The sequence below is a fragment of the Mustela nivalis genome (genome assembly GCF_964662115.1).
Source record: "Mustela nivalis genome assembly, chromosome: 15".
Taxonomy (NCBI): domain Eukaryota; kingdom Metazoa; phylum Chordata; class Mammalia; order Carnivora; family Mustelidae; genus Mustela; species Mustela nivalis.
Window position 1 is genome coordinate 37,494,086 of NC_139034.1, and position 21,136 is coordinate 37,515,221.

General features: G+C 36.1%; 1 protein-coding gene across 5 annotated transcripts in view; it reads left to right on the forward strand.

The window, feature by feature from the left end:
• ELF1 (E74 like ETS transcription factor 1) overlaps positions 1–21,136 on the forward strand; it is a 107,560-nt gene extending 86,424 nt beyond the window's left edge. For all 5 annotated transcript variants that reach the window (XM_082701385.1, XM_082701383.1, XM_082701382.1 and 2 more), the window contains 6 exons: positions 2,702–2,809; positions 4,351–4,518; positions 9,832–9,915; positions 10,850–11,042; positions 12,371–12,820; positions 19,123–21,136. In XM_082701385.1, coding sequence (XP_082557511.1) covers positions 2,702–2,809; positions 4,351–4,518; positions 9,832–9,915; positions 10,850–11,042; positions 12,371–12,820; positions 19,123–19,723 — 1,604 coding nt within the window. In that variant the 3' untranslated portion in view covers positions 19,724–21,136. The remainder of the gene's footprint in view (positions 1–2,701; positions 2,810–4,350; positions 4,519–9,831; positions 9,916–10,849; positions 11,043–12,370; positions 12,821–19,122) is intronic.

Consider the following 21,136-nt stretch of genomic DNA (forward strand, 5'->3'; position numbering starts at 1 on the left):
AGCTCGTGGGGTTTATTATTGCCAGAAGAAATTTTTGTCATCCATTTATTGAAGGGCTGACATTTTCTTTGTTTCTAAAAGCTAGATGCACTTTTTTTGGTTTTCTTTCCTGTTTCTTGTGGGACCTACCCATTTATTTTGCTTTTCTCAATCTAAGCACTGAAGCTGAATGGAATAAACAAAGTTTACAAACTAACATTGATACTAAACATGTTTAACTTTCCTCATGTTTTGAAATACAAAAGGTGACATGATTTCTATATGTAGCTGGAGAATGATTTATGCTGTATAGTAAGTTAAAAAGGCAAGGGTCAGGTAGCATAAATAGTGTATTAGGAAAAAGTAATAAGAAAAAATAGTGTAATACTATTTTTACACTATAGTATTACACTATACTATATTAGTGTAATATAGTGTAATACAGTTAGTATAGTGTAATACACTATACTGTAGTGTAAAAAGAAAAAATAGTGTAATAGGAAAAAGAATATAAGTGATATGTCTTTGCTTATATTTTTTTAAAAAAAGAAAGATAAATCTCAAAACTAATGAAAATGGTTTCTAACAGGAAAGAGGAAGGGACGGGGATAAAAAAGTAGATTTCCTAAATGTACTTAGTTTGGAGGTGCCTAGGTGGCTCAGTTGGTTAAGCCTCTGCCTTTGGCTCAGGTCAGGATCTCAGGGTCCGGGATCGAGTCCTGCATCGGGCTCTCTGCTTGGCAGGGAGCCTGCTTCCCCCTCTCTCTCTTCTCTGCCTGCCTCTTTGCCTACTGTGATCTCTGTCAAATAAATAAATTAAATCTTTTTTAAAAATTGTACTTAGTTTTGTTATTTTTACTTTGGAAACCTGTAAACATTTAACATAATTATAAAACAACACTAAGTCCAAAGGAAGAAAAATTAGCAATCTAAAAATCGAAGCACACTAAAACAAATGAAACTAATTTCATTATTGAGGTGTGGCATAATCATATAGAGAAGAATTACTTAAAGTGTTTTTTTTTGGTGTGGGGATACTCAGGTATCTCAGTCAGTTAACTGTCTGCCTTTGGCTTGGGTCATGATCCTTGCATCCTGGACTCAAGCCCCGAATCAGGCTCCCTGCTCACTGGGGTCTGCTTCTTCCTCTGTGCTCTCTCAGTCTGTATGTCTGTCTGTCTCTCTCTCGCAACCTCTCTCTCAAGTAAATAAAATCTTTAAAAAAAAAATTAAAGTGATTGTTAAGCAGATTTAATTTATTAATATGTTTATTTAGGGAGAATGTGAGCTGGGAGGGGCAAAGGATGGGAGGGGTGTAGCGGGAGAGAATCTTAAGCAGGCTCCACCAACGTGGAGTCCACCGTGGGGCTCCATCTCACAACCCTGAGATCATGACCTGAGCTAAAATCAGGGGTCAGACTGAGCCACACAGGCATCCCTAAAGTTATTTTTTAAGGCTGTGTATTTCCTAACAAGAAATAGCCTAAAAAGTAAAAAAATTTAAAAAGCTGCTAAGGGATCTTAAATTGTTCTCAGTAATTGCAGCTTGTGTGAGTGTGTGTATATGAGATAGATGTTAGGGTAAAATCAAATAAGTAATGAAGTTAATGTCACAAGGAGCCAAGATTTATAGAGTAAGATTAGATCTGCAAATGTTAAATTGCAAAGTTAAATAACAATTTTATAATTCTCTATAAATTCTATGTAAATACATGGTAAAAATATATAATTCTAGAAATAAATTCTTAACACAAAATTTGAATTGAAAATATTAGTATGAACTCATGATCTATTTTCTTCTTTAAAAAAACAAAGAAAATATTTTTTAGCCAAATATGGGACAACTTAAGCATTAATAAGGACAGTAACTAATGGATTGAAGTATATATAATATGTTTATGTTTTAACTTATTTTTTTTTAAATCTCATTTATTTTAGAGTGAGAACGGGGGGAGGGGCAGAGGGAGAGAGAAATTCAAGCAGACTCTGCTCTGAGCACAGAGCCCAACGTGGGGCTCAGTCTCAAGACCCTGAGATTATGACCTGAGCCAAAACCAAGTTGGATGTTGGGGCACCTGGGTGGCTCAGTCGTTAAGCCTCTACCCTCGGCTCAGGTCATGATCCCAAAGTCCTGGGATCGAGCCCCACATTGGGATCCCTACTCAGAAGGAAACCTGCCCCTCTCTCTCCTACTCCCCCTGCTTGTGTCCCCTCTATTGCTGTGTCTCTCTCTATCAAATAAATAAAATCTTTAAAGAAAAAAAAAGAGTTGGATGTTTAACTGACTAAGCCACCAAGGTGCCTCTCCCCCTCTTTTAAAAAATATTTATGTATTTTACAGAGAGAGAGAGAGAATATGAGCAGGGGGAGGGGCAGAAAGAGAGGAGAGGAAGAGAAGCAGTAAAAAATGAAAAATAGTGGGGAGCCTGAGTATCTCAGTCAGTTAAGCATTAGCACTCTTGATCTTAGCTCAGGTCTTGATCTCAGGGTCATGAGGTCAAGCCCTGTGTTGGACTCTGTGCTGGGGGGCCTACCTAGAGCCTACTAGGAAAAAAGAAATAGAGAAATATTTAATAGTCATATTCAATCTAGATTTTCTCTGTTGATACAAAGTATATATATAAATCCAAGTATTAAGTGATGTTCAAGAGATCAAAACCTGTGTGTTTTCAAGCAACAGAGGTCTTGTAGCTAACTTGTGTTTTCTTCAAATGTATTGTAGTTGAAGCATCCTGTCCTAACGGGGATGAAACGATCGAAACTATCGAGGCTGCTGAGGCACTACTCAATATGGATTCTCCTGGCCCAATGCTGGATGAAAAACGAATAAGTGAGTGGTCATGTGCCATGATTGTTCATATTAATGTACTTGGAAAAGTTACTCTTGCCATCATCCTCTGTTAAATGGCAAATACAAGAGACCAGAGAGCATGTTTGATATGTTTTGTGTCCCAAACACATTTTAAGAAACAATACTAGTTGAGGGACGCCCAGGTGGCTCAGTTGGTTAAGCAGCTGCCTTCAGCTTGGGTCATAATCCCAGGGTCTTGGGATCAAGTCCCAAAATCAGGCTCCTTGCTTGGCAGAGAGCCTGCTTCTCCTCTCCCTCTGCCTGCTACTCCCCCTGCTTGTACTCTCTGTCTCTGATAAATAAGTAAATAAAATCTTTAAGAAAAAAATACTAGTTGAGACACCTTTGCTAAAGTATTCAGTTAAACAAGACTTCTTTTTTTTTTTTAATTGAAGAAGGAGACCTTTAGGAATAAAAACAATTTATTTAGTTGTCAAATAGCAGATTAGGCAGAATTTATTCTCATAACCTCATTGGTGAAAATATTAGAGCATTATGGCCCAAACTATTATAATTTAATGATCTGTATGAGTATTCATCAGTGAATAGGCAAAATTCATTGAAAAAATTTCTAACACCTCATAGCAGAAAACTCCTTGCCACGTTATTGATCTGCTTTTAAATCCATGTTTCCTTTGGGCTTTTCGTAAATTAATTACTACTAAATGAATTTAAGATGTGGTTGAGTATTTTCTATATGCACAGCAGTGCATTAAGCAATAATGTGATATACAAATGAACAGATAACTGTTTTTTTCCTCTCAAGTTTACAGATTAATTTTGAAGGTAGTTGTTTATGTAAAAGCCAAAAATAAAGGCCATGGGAGGGATAGCAAAGTGTTCTGGAGAACTTTGGAAGAACTCTGGAAGAACTCTGAGACTTTCAGAGACAGGCTTTATAGAAGGAATGTTTTAACCTGAGCTATAAAAGACAAATAAGCTTTTAGTGGTTAGAGGAGATAAAGAGAATGGATTGAGCCAGGGAGACAGACCTGTAAATAAAAGTGAAATGTTTGAGATAAAAATGGTTTGGTATAGCTGAAGTATAAGGTTTGTGGTAGATATGAGATGAGAGTAGGAAGGTAGGTTTGATCTAGATTGCGTGAGCTTCAGATGGCAGGCTATGGAGTTTGGCTTATTCTTACCATCTTTTTCCTCTGTAAACTATGCAAAAGGTCAGTTTTATTTTTCTAGTAATTTTAGGGTATAACGTTTTGTATAGAAGAATTACTTGGTCAAATCAGACGGGTATCAGAGAATAACTTCAGCAGCAATGAGAGAAGAATGGAGAAGAGAAATAAGATAAATTGGTAATAGGAAGTCAAGAAAGAAGGGCATTGAATTAGTCCTGTCAAGTCCTGACTTAGGGTGCCTAATTTCAGACAGAGGAAATAAAAAGGAAATAGATTTCAAGATTTTATTTCTACTTTAATCCTCAGAGAAACAAGAAATTATCTGATGAAATTAGTTTGATTTATAATACAGGTTTGATTATAATTAGTTGATTTTGTTTCCATTAGATAATAACATATTTAGTTCGTCTGAAGATGACATTGTTGTTGCCCCAGTCACCCATGTATCCGTCACATTAGATGGGATTCCTGAAGTGATGGAGACTCAGCAGGTTCAAGAGACATACGCAAACTCACCAGGAGCATCATCACCAGAACAACCTAAAAGGAAGAAAGGTGGGTGGTTAATTTGTTTAGAGCAAACAGTCCAATTTTGATGTGGAATCTAAACATAATTTTTTATACAAGGGTATTTCTACACCAATTAAAACTTACATAAGAAAAAATGAGGGTACAAAGCACAATTTAAAAGGTATTTATCTTCACATTAGATTCATTAAAGAATCAGTTTATTTGGTGTATCCTGCAGAAATGGGGTTTTCCAACTTTTTAAAGCCTCAGTCTTTTACCTAAATCCTTTTGCCCAGACTCAGAAAGAGCTTGGGTAAGGGCACTTAGTTTCTAGCTTCCTTCCACAGGACATAATTTGAAAACCACTGGCTTAGATTCCAATATAAGAGTCCAGTGGGAAAAATAATGAGTTGGAAATCAGTAGGTAAGTGATTAAAGAGGAAAATACTAGGTTTTAATTAGATTTAAATTTCAAAGGGAATTTTTCACTCTTCACTCTTTAGGACCATATCTGCATTCTAAAGTCTGACCTCCTTTCCATTTCATTGCCTTCTGATTCTCCTCCAGTTTGTGTAATATTTTGAATTTAGTATCTTGCTTAATCATCAACCACCCAGTAACCTAACTTCAGATGAAAGTAAGGGAAAGTCCAGGAGCGCAAAGTGAAGAGGAAAATGAAAACAGAGTGAGCCAAGGCTGCTGCATCTCTGAAGGGCTGAGATGGGTACGCCAATCTGATTGTCCATGCAGAGGCCGAGGCTTGTGTCTTGGTCCAGTGCAAGATGAGATTACCAGAGACTTTAGCCTGTCATCAGGATCCTTGAAAGGCTCTCCCCTCCTGGTAAAAACAGTCTACCCATTGGCACAGAAAGGTGTCATGGAAGTTCATATTTCTCAGCTGGGCCTCTGAGTGGAAAAATTCTTTCTGTGAGAATTCATAATCTTATGCTTACTTTAATCCAGGTTTATGATTAGATTTTAAATGATCACTGACTTCAAAAATTCCCAGCCAAGTAATTAACATAAGAGTGACCCCAGACTGGCAATAACATTGGGGTACTAGGCAGAAGCTCTTATAGAAAACTGTTCTGGCAAGTCATACATTTAAACCCAGGCTGACAGGATTTCCTCAAACAAAGCCCTGTAGAAGGTGAGCTCACATTGCAATGTTACAGAATACAAAAGATAGAGAATCCCTGAATGAGGAGCAGAAGACATAGAAGATTCTAGCATTCTCTAAGAACTTCAGATAATAGAATTATCAAATAGAAACTTTGAGTAACTATGACTACAATTATTAAGGCAAAAGAAGGAAAAACAAGGTCAAAGAATGAGACTATTACAAAATACCAGATACAACTTCCTCTTCTGGACAAGATGGAATAACAGAACCTGATTTGGCAACGATTTGGGGTTATGGCAACAAAAACCAAAAATTAGTGGGACTACATTAAACTAAAAGTCTTCTGCTTAGGAAAATAAACTATCAGCATAATGAAAAGGCCACCTACAGAACGGGAGAATATATTTGTAAGCTGTATATCTGATAAGGGGTTAATGTCCAAAATACATAAGGAACTCCTACAACTCAATAGCAAAAAAACCAAACCACCTGATTAAAAAATGGGCAGAGAACCTGAAAAGACATTTTTCTAATGAAGACCTACAGATGGCCAACAGGTACCTGAAAAGATATGCTCAACATCACTACTTGTCAGGAAAATGCAAATCGAAACCACAGTAAGCTATCCCCTCACACCTGTCACAATAGCTATCATCAAAAAGGCAGGAGATAACAAGTGTTTGCAAGGATGTGGAAAAAAGGAACCCTTGTGCACTATTGGTGGAAATGTAAATTGGTACAGCCACTATGGAAAACAGTATGGAGTTTCCTCAAAATATTAAAACTACAAACACCATATGATCTAGCAGTCTTACTCCTGGCTACATATCCAGAAGAAATCAAAATAAGATATTGAGGAGATGCGTGCACTCTCATGTTCATTGCAGCATTAAAAAAACACAGGTGGACCTTGAGGGCATTATGTTAAGTCAAATAAGAGAAAGACAAATATTGTGTGCTATCATTTACATGTAGAATCTGAAATAACCAAGCTCATAGAGGCAGAGAGAGATGATGATTGCTGGGGAGTTAAGGAAATGGGGAGATGTCAGTCAACGGGTACAAACTTCCAGTTATAAAATGAGTAAGTTCTGGGGATCTGATATACTGGATGGTAACTTTGGTTAATGTACTGTATTATATACTTGAAAGTTGCTAAGAAAGTAGATCCTATATGTTCATACCCCAAAAACCAAGTAGTTACTATGTGAGATGATGGTATGTTAACTAACCCTACTGTGGTAATCATTTTACATCATAGAAGTATATCAAATCATCATATTGTACACCTTAAAAATACACAATTATATGACATCATATCTCAATAATGCTGGAAAAAAATTTTAATAAAGAAACCCCCAGAACTTGGATTTACCCTCCTATTAAAACAACTAAAAATACAGACAACGATGTATGAAACAGTGCCTCTAAAGACATCAGTCAACAAAAACCAGTGATCCCTGAGAAACAGTAAACAAATGAGGTGAGCCCTATGATGACCCCAACTTACTGCATGGAAATTTTTTTTTTTACAAACAGTTTGGCAGTTTCTTAAAACATTTTAATACATACTTAACATGTGACCCAGCCATTCTTCTATTCAGTATTTACCCAAAAGAGATGAAGTTACACATTTATAGAAAAACATCTGCATGAATGAATGTTCTTAGCAGTTTTATTTGTAGTTGCCCAAAACTTGAAACAGCCTAAATGCCTATCAACTGCTGTCTGGATAAACCGCTTTGTGGTGTATCTATGCAAAGAAATAGCACTCAGCAATAAAATAGAATGTACTATTGATACATACAACAAAAACAATGAATCTCAGCATAATTATGCTAAAGGAATTACTTACACACCATATATATATGTATCTCTTCATCTAAAGTGGTGGGAACTGCAAACTAACCTCTAATGACAAAATCTGTGAGTAACTGACTACCTTTGGGGTGGGCAGAGTGGGACGGGTATAAGGATTACAGAGGGGTACAAAGTACTTTTGGGGGTGAAGAGTGTATTCACTGTTTTGAACATAGTGATGGTTCCACAGGTCAATACTTACGTTGGAAGATACCAAACTATAGATTTTCAACATATGCAATTTCATTTTATGTCTGTCATACTTCAGTAAAGCTATTTTTAAAGTGAAGGACTAACATTCTAGTTAGGAAGACGGATGTGAAAGGAACCCAATAGAACACATAATATATGGGTTAAACAGAAGATTAGTCATTGTTTAAAAGATAATTTATGAGCTCTAATATAGATCTGATATAGAATAAAAAGTATGAAAGAGTTTGAGATGTGAGGATTGAATGAAAAGGTCTACATATTTAATCAAAGCTTCAGAGAGAGAGAGAATATGTAGAGTGAGAAAGAGACCATATTCCAAGATATTCCAAGATAATGATTGAGAGTTCTCCAAAGTGACATAAATCTCAGCATGGTGAATCCTGAGTAGCATAACTGTCAAAGAAATCCAGGCCTAAATACATTATAGTAAAAATGCAAAACACCACCCTTCCAGCCCCCTCCAAAAACAAACAAACAAACAAAGAAAATACCAGGGAAAAGCTACGTTACTTGAAGAGGATTGATTTTTAGATTGGCAGCTTAGAAGCTCCCAGTAGAGAGGCTGGAAGTGTTGAGTATCTTCAAAGTATTGAGAAGAACTAACTGTCACCCAAAAATCCTATACCCAGTTCACGTAGAACTCAAATGAAACTATGCCACCTTGACTGGTAAGGAAGATGATGGAAAGAATGGATATTGGGTAGGTTTACCAACTGTCTCTGTCTTGACTAAAATTAGTGGTGAAAACAGAGGGAAGAAGAAAATGCTATCTATCAGAAAAAGTTGGTAAATAGAAGGCGTAAAATAAGATGGTAGGAGGGATGGAAGCTAACTGAAGTCTTTGCTCCTAATATTTGTTATCATTGACACAGTCACCCAGAAGTATCTGCCTCATGAATGGTTCTCTGCAGATGTCTGTAGTGATGGAAATGGAGATACCTGGCTGATTAGGTTCTATATTTATGCATTAAGAGGGGCCTGAAGAGTGATCTTTTTGATCCACTTCTCGCTGATTCTTATTCACCCTAACTTCAGAAGGGTTTTCCTGTTTGGTTTGGGGATGTGTTGTTACTAACCTTGTGATTTTTAGCTCTGGAATTTTGTTCTGCTAAGTTATTGCCTTACATTATCCTAACCCAGAATTCACTCTTGTGATCTGGACCAGATAGACTCTGCCTCAGGAATGTTAGGGTAAAGGGGCACTTGGCTGGCTCAGGCAGTACAACATGAGACTGTTGATCTTGGGCCTTGACTTTGAGCACCGAATTCGGTGGAGAGATTACTTAATTTAAAAAAAAAGAAAAAGAAAAAAAAATGCTGGGATAAAATACACTAAGGTATCTGTTTATAATCTTCATTGTTTTTCAGGTACAGAATGTTAGTCTGTCCAGATAGCATGATCATCTTAATATAAATCCCAGGCAACATTGCCAACAAGTTGTGCTTCTAGATAAATGGCCAGAAGAAGATCACAAAGCTTTAGAATAGTTGGCTGACCCAAACTAAGTCTGAACACACTACAGTTAGCGTTGTCAAAGTGAAGTTAGAGATTGAATGGCACGCAACTATAATGTTTTGCTGTGAATTAAAAGAAGTATAGAAAAATGAGAGGTTTCAAAATACAGGGGAAAATAAAAGTTGACTATGTAGTTCACCAGAATTTTGCATTTTTTGTATCTCTAGAATGTTGGAAAGTTTCCAGTATTTAAGAACTACCTGTATGCAGATGAGAGAAAAGCTGAAAAGTGACTTTTCCTATGCGTATATAACCAACAAACAGAAACCTGCATGGCTTATTTTTTGAGCCTAAGTCTTATCAACATCAAGAATATTTCCCCCAATTTTAAGGAAGCCATGTCAGTTTTGTTACCTCAAAATGTTTCAAACTTAACCTCATTTTTATATATGAGCTGATGTGTCATTTCCTACATAAAATCGTTTGTGATCTTACCTGTACTAATGATAAATTTTCACTGAAGTTCTTTTCCTTTTGAGTAAACAGCATTTTAGGAAACCAGTATGTGTACCATTGTGTACCTATGTAAAGTACTTGGCATTTGAAATTTAGGATAAATGACCAAATAGCATTTATAAACAGCTAAATTGTCCATTTTATCTCACTTTTGATGGCAAATCCTTACACAGAGCTGTTCTGTTTTCAGGGAGAAAAACAAAACCCCCACGACCAGATTCCCCGGCCACTACGCCAAACATATATGTGAAGAAGAAAAACAAAGATGGTAAGGGTAAGTACAATAATTCCCTTACAATACTTACAGGTCAAATAACAGTTAGATTGCTTTAAAACACCTGCATATCATAAGTAAAATCAACCAGCTCTCTTGACCTCTTGACTTATTGAAGTGGATCTTCTTGCTGCCAGATGCTTATAAGGTATAGTTGGGGGATGCCTGAGTGGCTCAGTCAGTTAAGCATCTGATCAGATCATAATCCCAGGGTCCTGGGATTGAGTTCCGTGTTGGGCTCTGTGCTCAGTGGGGAGCCTGTTTGTTCCTCTGCTTCTGGCTGCAGCTCCCCCTGCTTGTGTTCTCTCTATCTCTCTGACAAATAAATAAATATATATATTGTTTTTTTAAAGGTAGAGATTGTACTTTCTATAAATAGAGACTGGTAATAATGGAGCCCAAGAAATCCATTTAATAGATTTTCCCTACATACCTGTCAAAATAATCTGTCCTTTAATATTGAGCCTTTTGGAAGAGTTCAACCAGGTTAGCTTTTCAATTCATAGACACTTTATAAGATTGTTTTGGAGTTCTGCTATTTTCATAATTGCTGCCCAAATTTGAAGAAGATTGTTAAAGCCAATCCACTGGCTCTGATGCAAAGAGAACAACTGTTGAAAGGTTTTGTACAGCACTTCTTCAGTGGTTCTTTTATGTAATGGCTCTTAAAGAGGTAGGAAAAAAGTCATCTCAAAGTGCTTTCTTCTCAAGTCATCATAAATCTAATTGTGCCAATATTGATCCATCCAGACATCTGATGTGGAACTAATAAAAAGACCTATATTAGACCTTAAAAATTATCACCAGTGCTAACCAAGTTGCGTAATATTTTTCTATGATTATACAGGGAACTTATAAAACTTTTAGTTGTGTTTACTTTTGCTCTTTTCCAGTAAAATTTTGGTCAGTTAAACAGAAATTGCTTTTGTTTCAGGAAACACAATTTATCTCTGGGAGTTTTTACTGGCACTGCTCCAGGACAAAGCTACTTGTCCTAAATATATCAAATGGACCCAGCGAGAAAAAGGCATTTTTAAACTGGTAGATTCCAAAGCCGTATCCAGGTTGTGGGGGAAGTACAAAAACAAACCCGACATGAATTACGAGACCATGGGAAGAGCTCTCAGGTACGTGAAGTTTTTTGTCGTTTATTGTGTTAAGAATATTGTTTCCTATATACTAAAAAGCTAGTAACTTCTAAAAAGGTAGAAGATTACAAAAATGTTGAATTTTATTATTGAAGAGCTAAAGCCATGCTACTTATAGAAATCAGTTTGTATTTAAATTGAAATCCTGTTCTGATCTGGGAAAATGTTTTTCTTTAAAAAAAATCTTGTAAAGGGATTAGAAAACGTGAACTCTCATCAGAAATTATAAATTAAGCATGGGGCTCATATGATTTGAGCCCTTAAACTTGAATTCAGCACAAAATTGAGTAGCGGTAATCAGGTACTTAAAAAGAGGGTGCATTTTTTAAACGTAAATATCAGGTGTGATCTGTATTATATTGGAATAAATGCTTCAAGAATAATATTAGACATTGTGAACATTTTGAACTAGGTAGGTTATCATTTTATTCCAAAGCTCACTTTTAGTGTGTTTTTCTGTGATCGGGTTATCTATTCTTAAAGATATGCATTTGTTTGAGAAAGAGTTATTAGATACCCTTCTTAAACCAGAACTATTTAGTTACAGTTTGTGTGTATTTGTTTCTTTTTTTTTTTTAAAGATTTTATTTATTTATTCAACAGAGAGAGATTACAAGTAGGCAGAGAGGCAGGCAGAGAGAGAGGAGGAAGCAGGCTCCCTGCTGAGCAGAGAGCCCGATGCGGGACTCGATCCCAGGACCCTGAGATCATGACCCGAGCCGAAGGCAGCTGCTTAACCCACTGAGCCACCCAGGCGCCCCTGTATTTGTTTCTTTAACTCACACTTTTTAGATTCTTGATCTAATTAAAATCAACGACAAAATTTGAATCACTTCTGTTTGTATGTCATTAAATTTTATATGGAAAACTGAATTAGATTCACCGAATCAGATTTAAACTGGTAGGGACATTATAATAAATGACGGAAGGGAAATAAACTCTTGAGGTTTGTAGTAGATTTTATTATTCCAGCAAATTGGAAGAAGGGGAGACAAAGGAAGAATAGTAAATGACTAGGATAATCCATATATTCTATCAACAATCGCCTCATCAGAATTGGTTTTAGGTTTAGTTGATAATAAGGATTTTTCTTTATCTGTGAGTATATGTGTTTTACATTTATACAGAAAAAAAGTTCAATTATACTATCTTATAAAAAATAACTGTGCTTCATTTTGAAATTGTTCTCCCACTTGTTTCCAACTTAAAACCTTTGTTTATGATTAAGGAACTTTACTTTTGTTGAACATAATTTTAATTTATGTTTGACCAAATAAAGTATTGTTAAAATTGTCTGCTTTGAATAGGTACTATTACCAAAGGGGTATCCTAGCGAAAGTAGAAGGTCAACGCTTGGTGTATCAATTTAAGGAGATGCCGAAAGATCTTATTTATATAGACGATGAGGACCCAGGTCCCAGCATCGAGTCTGCGGATCCATCACTGTCTTCAGCAGCCACTTCAAGTAGGAACCAAGCAAGCAGATCGAGAGTATCCTCAAGTCCGGGGATAAAGGGAGGAGCCACTACAGTTCTCAAACCAGGGAATCCTAAAGCTACAAAACCCAAAGATCCTGTGGAAGTTGCGCAGCCGTCAGAAGTCCTGAGGACAGTGCAGCCCACAGCATCTCCGTACCCCACCCAGCTCTTCCGGACTATTCATGTCGTCCAGCCAGTACAGGCTGTCCCAGAAGGAGAAGCAAGCACCACCAGTAGTGTGCAGGACGAAACGTTAAATTCCTCTGTTCAGAGTATTAGGTGAGAAAACTAAAGTTACCGATGCATATGTTTACGTGATGTTTCTGACCAGAGTCGTCATTTGTTGATGACTCTAGGTTGGGATTCAGAAATGAAAATAAAAATTATATTGATTTTTAAAGCTAGAAGCCTTGTTCAGTAGATTGGTTTCAGCAGCTGTGTGTATTACATCAGCCCTCTAATTGTATCATTTATTTCTTATTTTTAAACTTTGTCATTACGTGCTGCTATCCTATCCATTTAAATCTTGTCCGCTATATCTCTGAATAATTTGATAGATCCCTACAAGAAGGGATCCACATATTAGAAAATCCAGAGAATGGTTTCAGATCCTTTTTTTTCAAAGTCAGAAGCTATAAAAATTCTACATAAACGGACATACCATGACCTGTATTGTAGTGAGTTCCAGGAAATAACATTATTTTTTGGGAAGATTCTGTCATGGAACAGTTCTAAAGTTTAAAGAGGTAGGGAGGGCCAAGAATCTAAGGTCCGCTTTTTTAAGCTTTTAGAGTGGCAGAAATCGGAAGAATAGTTTTTTAGCAATCAAATCAAATTTGCCTCCTAGCCCCAGGAAAGATAGGAAAAACAAATTGACCAAAGAAAACCTCATCAGCTTTAGACTGGTCCTCTGCAGAATTTGGGACTGGTCTCACTGCTATGGGATGGGGGAAAGGAGGAGGGCAGAAAATTAGATGGACATTTTCAGTATTTTTTTCCTTCTACTATCATGAATTTCTAGAATATGAATTATAATAAAATATAGGAGTCCTTCAAATCCAATAAAAATGATTCTTTGAATACTTTCATTAAGTGACTTCAGTCTCACAATTCAGTCTTACGTACAAATATGCCAAAATATAAATGCCGGCATTTTGTTCAGTTGATTTTGAAGTAAGAGACAGTACCCGGAATCAAGACAGAGTTAGATATTCCTGTCTTCCTTGTATGGTCCATTTAAACTTTTGGCATCATGAAAATTGACTTGCAAGGAGTGTAAAAATTACATTTTCCCCATTTTAACTGGACAGGAATGATTATCTTAAACTGTTATTAAAGGAGTACTTATTTTTCTATTTGCCTTTTAATGTTTCATTTTCAATTATTGGTTATGTGTGATGACCCAGTATCCATTTGGTGTGATTCCTCTCATTGGTTGGTGTGATTCCTCTCGTTGGTTTCTAGGCTCTTTGTCATCATATCACTGTGTTTGTGTTGATAGGAAACAGTACATGGCCACAGCTATTCAGGAGGGATCCCCTTCATAGAGTGATTCATTATTTTTAAGCATCTGTAATCAGCTTGCTTTTTATACCTTGAGGATAAAATAAATGCCTGCCCCCCCATCAAAAAAATCCCACATAACTGTAGCTCTGAAAGGTGTTAAATTGTGAATTGGATGCGGTGTTACTCTGAATGTCAATTTCTGAATGATACTCAGTGCCAGATATTAAAACACTATAATACACTCCCTATCCATGATTTGCAAACTCTTTTGGGGTACTTTCCAGAATTTTCATGTCCAAGGTCCCGGATTATTCTGGATTATTCTGTGGATTCCCTGCCTGCTTCCTGCCTCTACTGTTTTTTCTCTTCAGTTCAACCTATGCAAGACCCTTAGTCACAGCTTTGCTCTGTTACCTTCTTGCAGCTTTTGTTAGATCTGTGTTGCACACAAAGCGCAGTCAAATTTCTGGAGCATCAGCTACCAGCTCTCACTCTCTGCTCGGATTCCTTCCTTGTCTTCTAGCTAAAGCTGCCTGCTTGGGTGCACCGCAGTCTGGTCAGTGAACCAGGCATTGCCATTGTCTTCAATGCCTGTCTTCTCCCATACATTTAAACCAAAGGAGCCACGTTTTAATCGTTGCTCTTCTCCTACCACTTAGCCTCGTGTCTGGCACATAGCATCCCTTCAGATGTATAGAACTTATTTTGAAATAGTGTCTATATTCATTCTGTATCTCCTCTCAGAGTAATGAGTTCTCTAAGTGGACTGCTTATATAATGAAGAAATCACAAAACTTAACTTGTCAGACTTTAAAACACACTTCCTTGTTGAAAAAATCATTTTATATTTATATGTATGTATACACATATTCTTCAACATTCTTTTGACTTTTAAAAATATTCTCTCTTTTGGGTGTACCTTCTATTTATATCTCCCCCCAAATCCTACTTATGGATTGCATTTTATTCCCTGAGATAACTAGATGAGGAAAGGCCAAAGTTAGTGAATAATAATGCTCTTTGAAGAGTGACACCTGCTGAATATAGTAACTTGGGTTTTGCCATTGTTCCTTTCCATTATATAGAAAGAAAGAAAAGTCTTAAATTTCATGCAAATTGTACATATTACTCTGAAATTTTATTGTATTTTTAGAATCATTTTTCATTAGATTAATTCCTTGCTTAGCACTTTATTTTTTGTCTTTTTTATAATTACTCCAAATTTTCATTATGAAAAATTTCAAAATATCAACAGATTGAAATAGTACGATGAACACCTATTTACATCCTTTTTGATTCACAGTTGATAACGTTTTTGCCTTACTTGTTTTCACTCTGTATTTATTTATAACCTTTTTTCTGTTGGGCTATTTGTCAAGTAAGTTGACATCCTTATGACATTTCACTCTCAAACATTTCAACATCCTGCTTTTAAGAATAGAGAGATTATCCTAGGTAACCATGTTATCACTCCCAAGAAGGATAAGAATACGTTGGCTATATTTTTCTCAATTTTATAACTACTGATTAACAAAATCAAAGACCACTTAAAGATTTTTTTCTGTAGCTAAGATGGAATATATATGATTTAAAATTAGATTATTAATATAACAACAAGAACTGACACTTTGAAAGCACTCTCTGTATTTCTTACACTTTTCCATATATTAATGTCTAATAACCTCACTGATCAATGAGATATAGGTAATATTATTCCTATTTTACAGATGAGGAAACCAAGGCAAGGAGAGGCCAAGGAGCCTGGTCACATCTAGTAAGTGGTGGGGACAGCGTTTTAATGCAAGCAGTTTAGTCCAAAGCAGTGAGCTTTAATGATTTGTCACTCTGCCTGCTGATTCACATAACTCTCGTGAATTACCAGTTATTTACAATGAAGTAGCAACATGTTTTTTCTTTTCTCAATTTTTCCTTTGCTTATGTCTTTTTGTCTCACATAATTGCATGTATCTATGTGGAAATCTATTAAGCTTTTCTTAATTGATTTATGGTATATGTGCTCGATTTTTAAAAATTTTGATTTTGACTCTGACTTCATGTTATTTAAAGAGACAACTACAACAAAAGTAAACCTCTGGTCAGATTTTTTCCTGAAATTGTCCTTTGGTAAACTTGCAAGTCCATATGCCTACCTAGCATAACTTCTTTCTGTATAATATTTTCAAGTACTAATAGTTTGTGTTAGGGTCTTTTGAATAAATTAGCTCTAAAAATGTATAATGTGTAGATTATCTTAAAAACAAAGTAATGGAGTACAAAGAATGTATATTCTTTCGATTACTTTCCAGCCCTCCATCCTTATCAATTATTAGATGTAACATTGAATCAGATTAATTCACTATTCTGAGTCTGTTTCCTCATCTGTAAAATAAAGATAATACTTAACTTTACAGGTGATTGTAACAGTTAAATGACATTCTTGACATCTGAGTAGATACAGTAAAACTGTGCTAGTTTTTACTAACAGTAAACTAACTACTAACTAGTTTAACATTTAGTAAAAACTAAATGTTATACTGTATATCTGTTTTCATCTCAGAAAGTTTGAGGTATTTTAAATTTCTAGTATTGTAGTAGTGGTTACGAGCAGCTTAGGAAATTTGTATAAAGTAGTTTACTGTAATCTTTGTTATATAATATAACATCACCAGACACAAATGACTGTTTAATCATTAACTAAGACAAAAATAATTTAAAATTTCTGTAGCAGGGAAAAGGCTGCATAATATTTTACCTTTAATATTTTAGAATTTGTTCAAATAAGCCAGTATATTTACACTGCAGATATTTTAGATGAGTATATGTATTTTCTGGAAGATGGCAGTCTGTTGTTTTGAGGTCTTTTTTCTAGTTTGAACAAAAGCATTGAAAGTCTAGTGGTAGCCCTGGTTAGCAATATGGAAAATTTCCAAGTACATTCTTGCTTGTACCACACCTGAGGGAGGAAAAAAGGAAGGTGGAGTCATGTATTAAAGGTGTGTAATTGCCCACAGCTTAAAGATATAATTGGCAATAATCATCTTTTTTTTTTTTTAAAGATTTTATTTATTTATTGGACAGAGAGATCACAAGTAGACAGAGAGGCAGGCAGAGAGAGAAGAGGAAGCAGGCTCCCCGCTGAGCAGAGAGCCCGACGCGGGGCTCGATCCCAGGACCCTGAGATCATGACCTGAGCCGAAGGCAGAGGCTTAACCCACTGAGCCACCCAGGCGCCCCGGCAATAATCATCTTTAGCTAAAGTTATTTAGGACTGAGGAAGTGGCAGTGTGTTGTAATTATCCTAAGGCACAGAGGCCTTGCAGTCAGATGGCCTCTTTCCTTATCTAACTGGTCACCTCATGCTAGCTGTTCACCCTCTTTGTGCATTTAATTTTATATATAAAATGGGGATAATAGTACGTATTGGGTGGCAAGACTATACATATTTCTAGATATAATCTGTGCTCACTGTATATACCGTGTGTACTCTTTTATCTGTATATACATGTACACGAATGCTTGTCATGGGAAACCCTTTATTTAAGAAATGATCTCTGGCTGCAGGGTCAGTTACCACACCGAGGCTCAGATTCTACCCAAGATGTCCTGATGCACGTAGGCAGGGGGTAGAAAGGAGGCACCGTATATTTTGGAAAAGCTGCCTGACTCCCAAAGTTATTTTGTATTCTACCAACTCTTCCTTGCTTGACCAATAATATCAGCAGATCTGGCCTTTATTTCTAGTCATCCCCTGCCCACTTATTAAATCTTCATTACCTGACTCATGCTCTTTTCTGGCTCTGTCCTTCGAAAGAGCTGCTAATATCCTTCTCTAGACTGATCCTCACAGTGACAACTTGGTTGGAATCTGAACTTGGAAATCAGAATCCTATCATTGTGCGCAGGCTGTAGTCATCCTGTGTCTTTCCACTTGCTTTGAGTTTCTCTTAAGTTGCTCTGAGTTTTCTTTTCATATTTCCACCTAGTCCATTTGTGTTCTCCAGAGTTTCACTTCTCACCTATGTGACAGGCCACATAACGTAACTTACTAAAATTTGCCTGTAATAATCTATGTGCAATGATTAACATTTGGACTGTGGGGCCAGTCTTGCTGTTAATCATTTGAAGTAGCAATCATCTATTGTTTTTGTAAAATAGCTTTACATAATCCAGAAGAAACACAATTGAGATCCAGATGCTGAGTTTTTTCAGCTGCATTTGTTTTATGCTAACAATGGTCATAACTATAATTTCCACAGCAATGAACTTTTAAAATTGGATTGACTCATAATATCATTTACAAATTTCTTCAATAACCTAAATGAACAACCTTACATAAACCAGGTTTACATTAAAGGATTTTATGTTAAATTGTATTTTTATGGCTAAAATCTGTGAAGATTATTTGAGCTGAGAAAACTGTTAAAACATGCCTCTATTTACTTTTGCTGAGCTAGACCTTATTTTTTGCTCTCTCTGGCAACCTAAAGAACCCTCATGAGTTAATTATATTCATGACTTGTTTTGTGTAATATGATATGAACTGTGAACTATTAATCTCTTCTGCAAAAAAAAAAAAAACCCACAAAATTTCTTCTGATAGTTCTGTCATGTATACATTTAAGACTGATTTTTTTTTTTAATTTTACAATCCTATGAAGCTAGGTAATTGTGGACGAGCATTGGCCCTTAAGTATTAAAAATAATGAGAGTGAATCCGATACATTTGTTTTAAAATTCCCAGTTTCCTTTCACATGGCTCATACGTAACTTCTTTTCCCAGCATTTTGAGATCCTCCTCCTTCCCCAACAAAATTGCCTCCCCATTTGCGTTAATGTGGCACTTTGCACAGACTTTTTTCCCCCTCATCAGATAGTATCACACTTAATGGCTTGAAAGTTTTGTGTCAGGCATTCCATGTAATACAGAGTCTGGTATGGTGTTTCTGCTGTGTCGAAGATATGGGAAGTAGCATTCCAAATGTACGGCTCCTATTTTATCAGAACGACTTATCAAACATTAAACTTTTAAATGATGTAGAATGTGCTGATTTTCTGTAATTTCATCATCTCAATAGGACTCTACAGGCTCCAGCCCAAGTTCCAGTGGTCGTGTCTCCTGGGAATCAACATTTGCATACAGTAACACTCCAGACTGTGCCAATCACAACAGTGATAGCCAGCACAGATCCATCTTCGGGTGCTGGGTCTCAGAAGTTCATTCTACAAGCCATTCCATCATCACAGCCCATGACAGTATTGAAAGAAAATGTCATGCTGCCGTCCCAGAAGCCGGGCTCCCCTCCTTCCATCGTCCTGAGCCCTGCGCATGTGCAGCAGGTTCTTACCAGCAACGTCCAGTCCATCTGCAATGGCACCGTCACTGTGGCTTCATCTCCGTCCTTCAGTGCTACAACTCCTGTGGTGACCTTTTCTCCTCGAAGTTCACAAATCGTTGCCCACCCACCCGGCACGGTCATCACGTCAGTTATCAAAGCTCAAGACACAAAAACACTCGTAGAGGAAGCGGAGAAAAAGGAAGCTGAAGATAATTTGAAAGAAGACAGGGAGAAAACTGAACAGCCACAGCCTTACGTGATGGTGGTATCCAATTCCAGTGGATTTACCTCTCAGGTAGCTATGAAACAAAATGAATTGCTGGAACCCAACTCTTTTTAATAAATACGCCAAAGGAATTATGGATGATTGTTTTTTAATTGAACATTTTCAGTTGCCTGCAAACTCTCTGGTTGATTCTAAGAGGAATTCTACAGATGTTCCTAATTTTTTAGCTCATTGTTAAAAATATTAATTTAGAGTTAATGTTGACTTTGTTAGATGAGTTCCTCTTTGTTCTCCAAATGTTTCAGAATTCAATTGTGAAGGAACAGGAATTTTGTACTATGAAGTCCTTCTTTTCAGATTTTTTCTCAATTGCTATATCGTAAACATTTTTAAAGTTTCTTTTTTAATTTTTACATGGTATTAGCTTTTCTGATTCTTTTGTAAATACAGTACTTCAATATAAGGCAACAGGAAATTCATGTAGGAACTATTTTCATTCCATTTGTGTAAGTTAAAGTCTTGACTCTTTCAAATGCAAGACTCCTATTTTCTATTTTGTTAAAATTATGATTTCACTTAGATTGATGTTAGTTGGTTGCACTGTATAAGGAAATATGAATATGTAAAAAAAACATGAAAAATTGGAAAATGTCCATGATATGGCTGAACCTTACTTCAGAAGCAGAATGGTACAAAAGCATCAGCCCTTTCAAGAGTGACTGTCCTGCTGAATAGTTGTATAACATTGGGCAAAGCCTCTGGATCTTTCTGGGCTTCGTTCTCTGAAAAAAGGAAGGGGTGCTTTGGATTAGACTTGATGATCTCCAGTTTGCTTTCTGGTTCTAAATTGAGGTTTCTAGCACCTATATTTTAAAGTTAAATCAACTAAACCATTATCACTTATTTCTTAATGTAGATATAGCTAACATATTACAGAAAAGTGGCCCTACAAAATTCATTCTTCTGTTATCCATAAAATCTGTTATGATTCTGAATTCTTCCTAAATACTTTGTTAATTAACTCTTTAGACCACTGTGCACTGTGGTCATTAGTAAACTTATGTTGCCAAGTGCTAAACAATATACTGCCATTCTGAAAGATCCAGGGCTCGCTCTCAAGGGCCCAGAAAGCAACCAAGACTTGAGCTAATCTGGCTGAGTAGTCAGTTGCTATAAAAGCATAATTGCTTTATATTTTGGATCATTTTTTATTGGGAGTTGGGGGGTTGCATACAAAGATAATATACATTATATCTAAGTCTCTGAAATGAAATAGTTTTTAGATTACTTTTTCAACTGTAAATAATGTACATTTAATTTCACAAAAAATGTTTTCTGCAAATTTTCTAGTACAGCAAAGGAGAAATTTTTGTAGATGAAAAAAATCATTATGTTTAGAGGTCTGTTATATGTTTTCATATTATGGAGTGAATTTGTATTTAAACAAAAATTTAAATTTTGGAATCCTCTAAACATTTTTGTATCTTTAATTGGTTTATTATTAAATAAATCATGTAAAAATTCTCA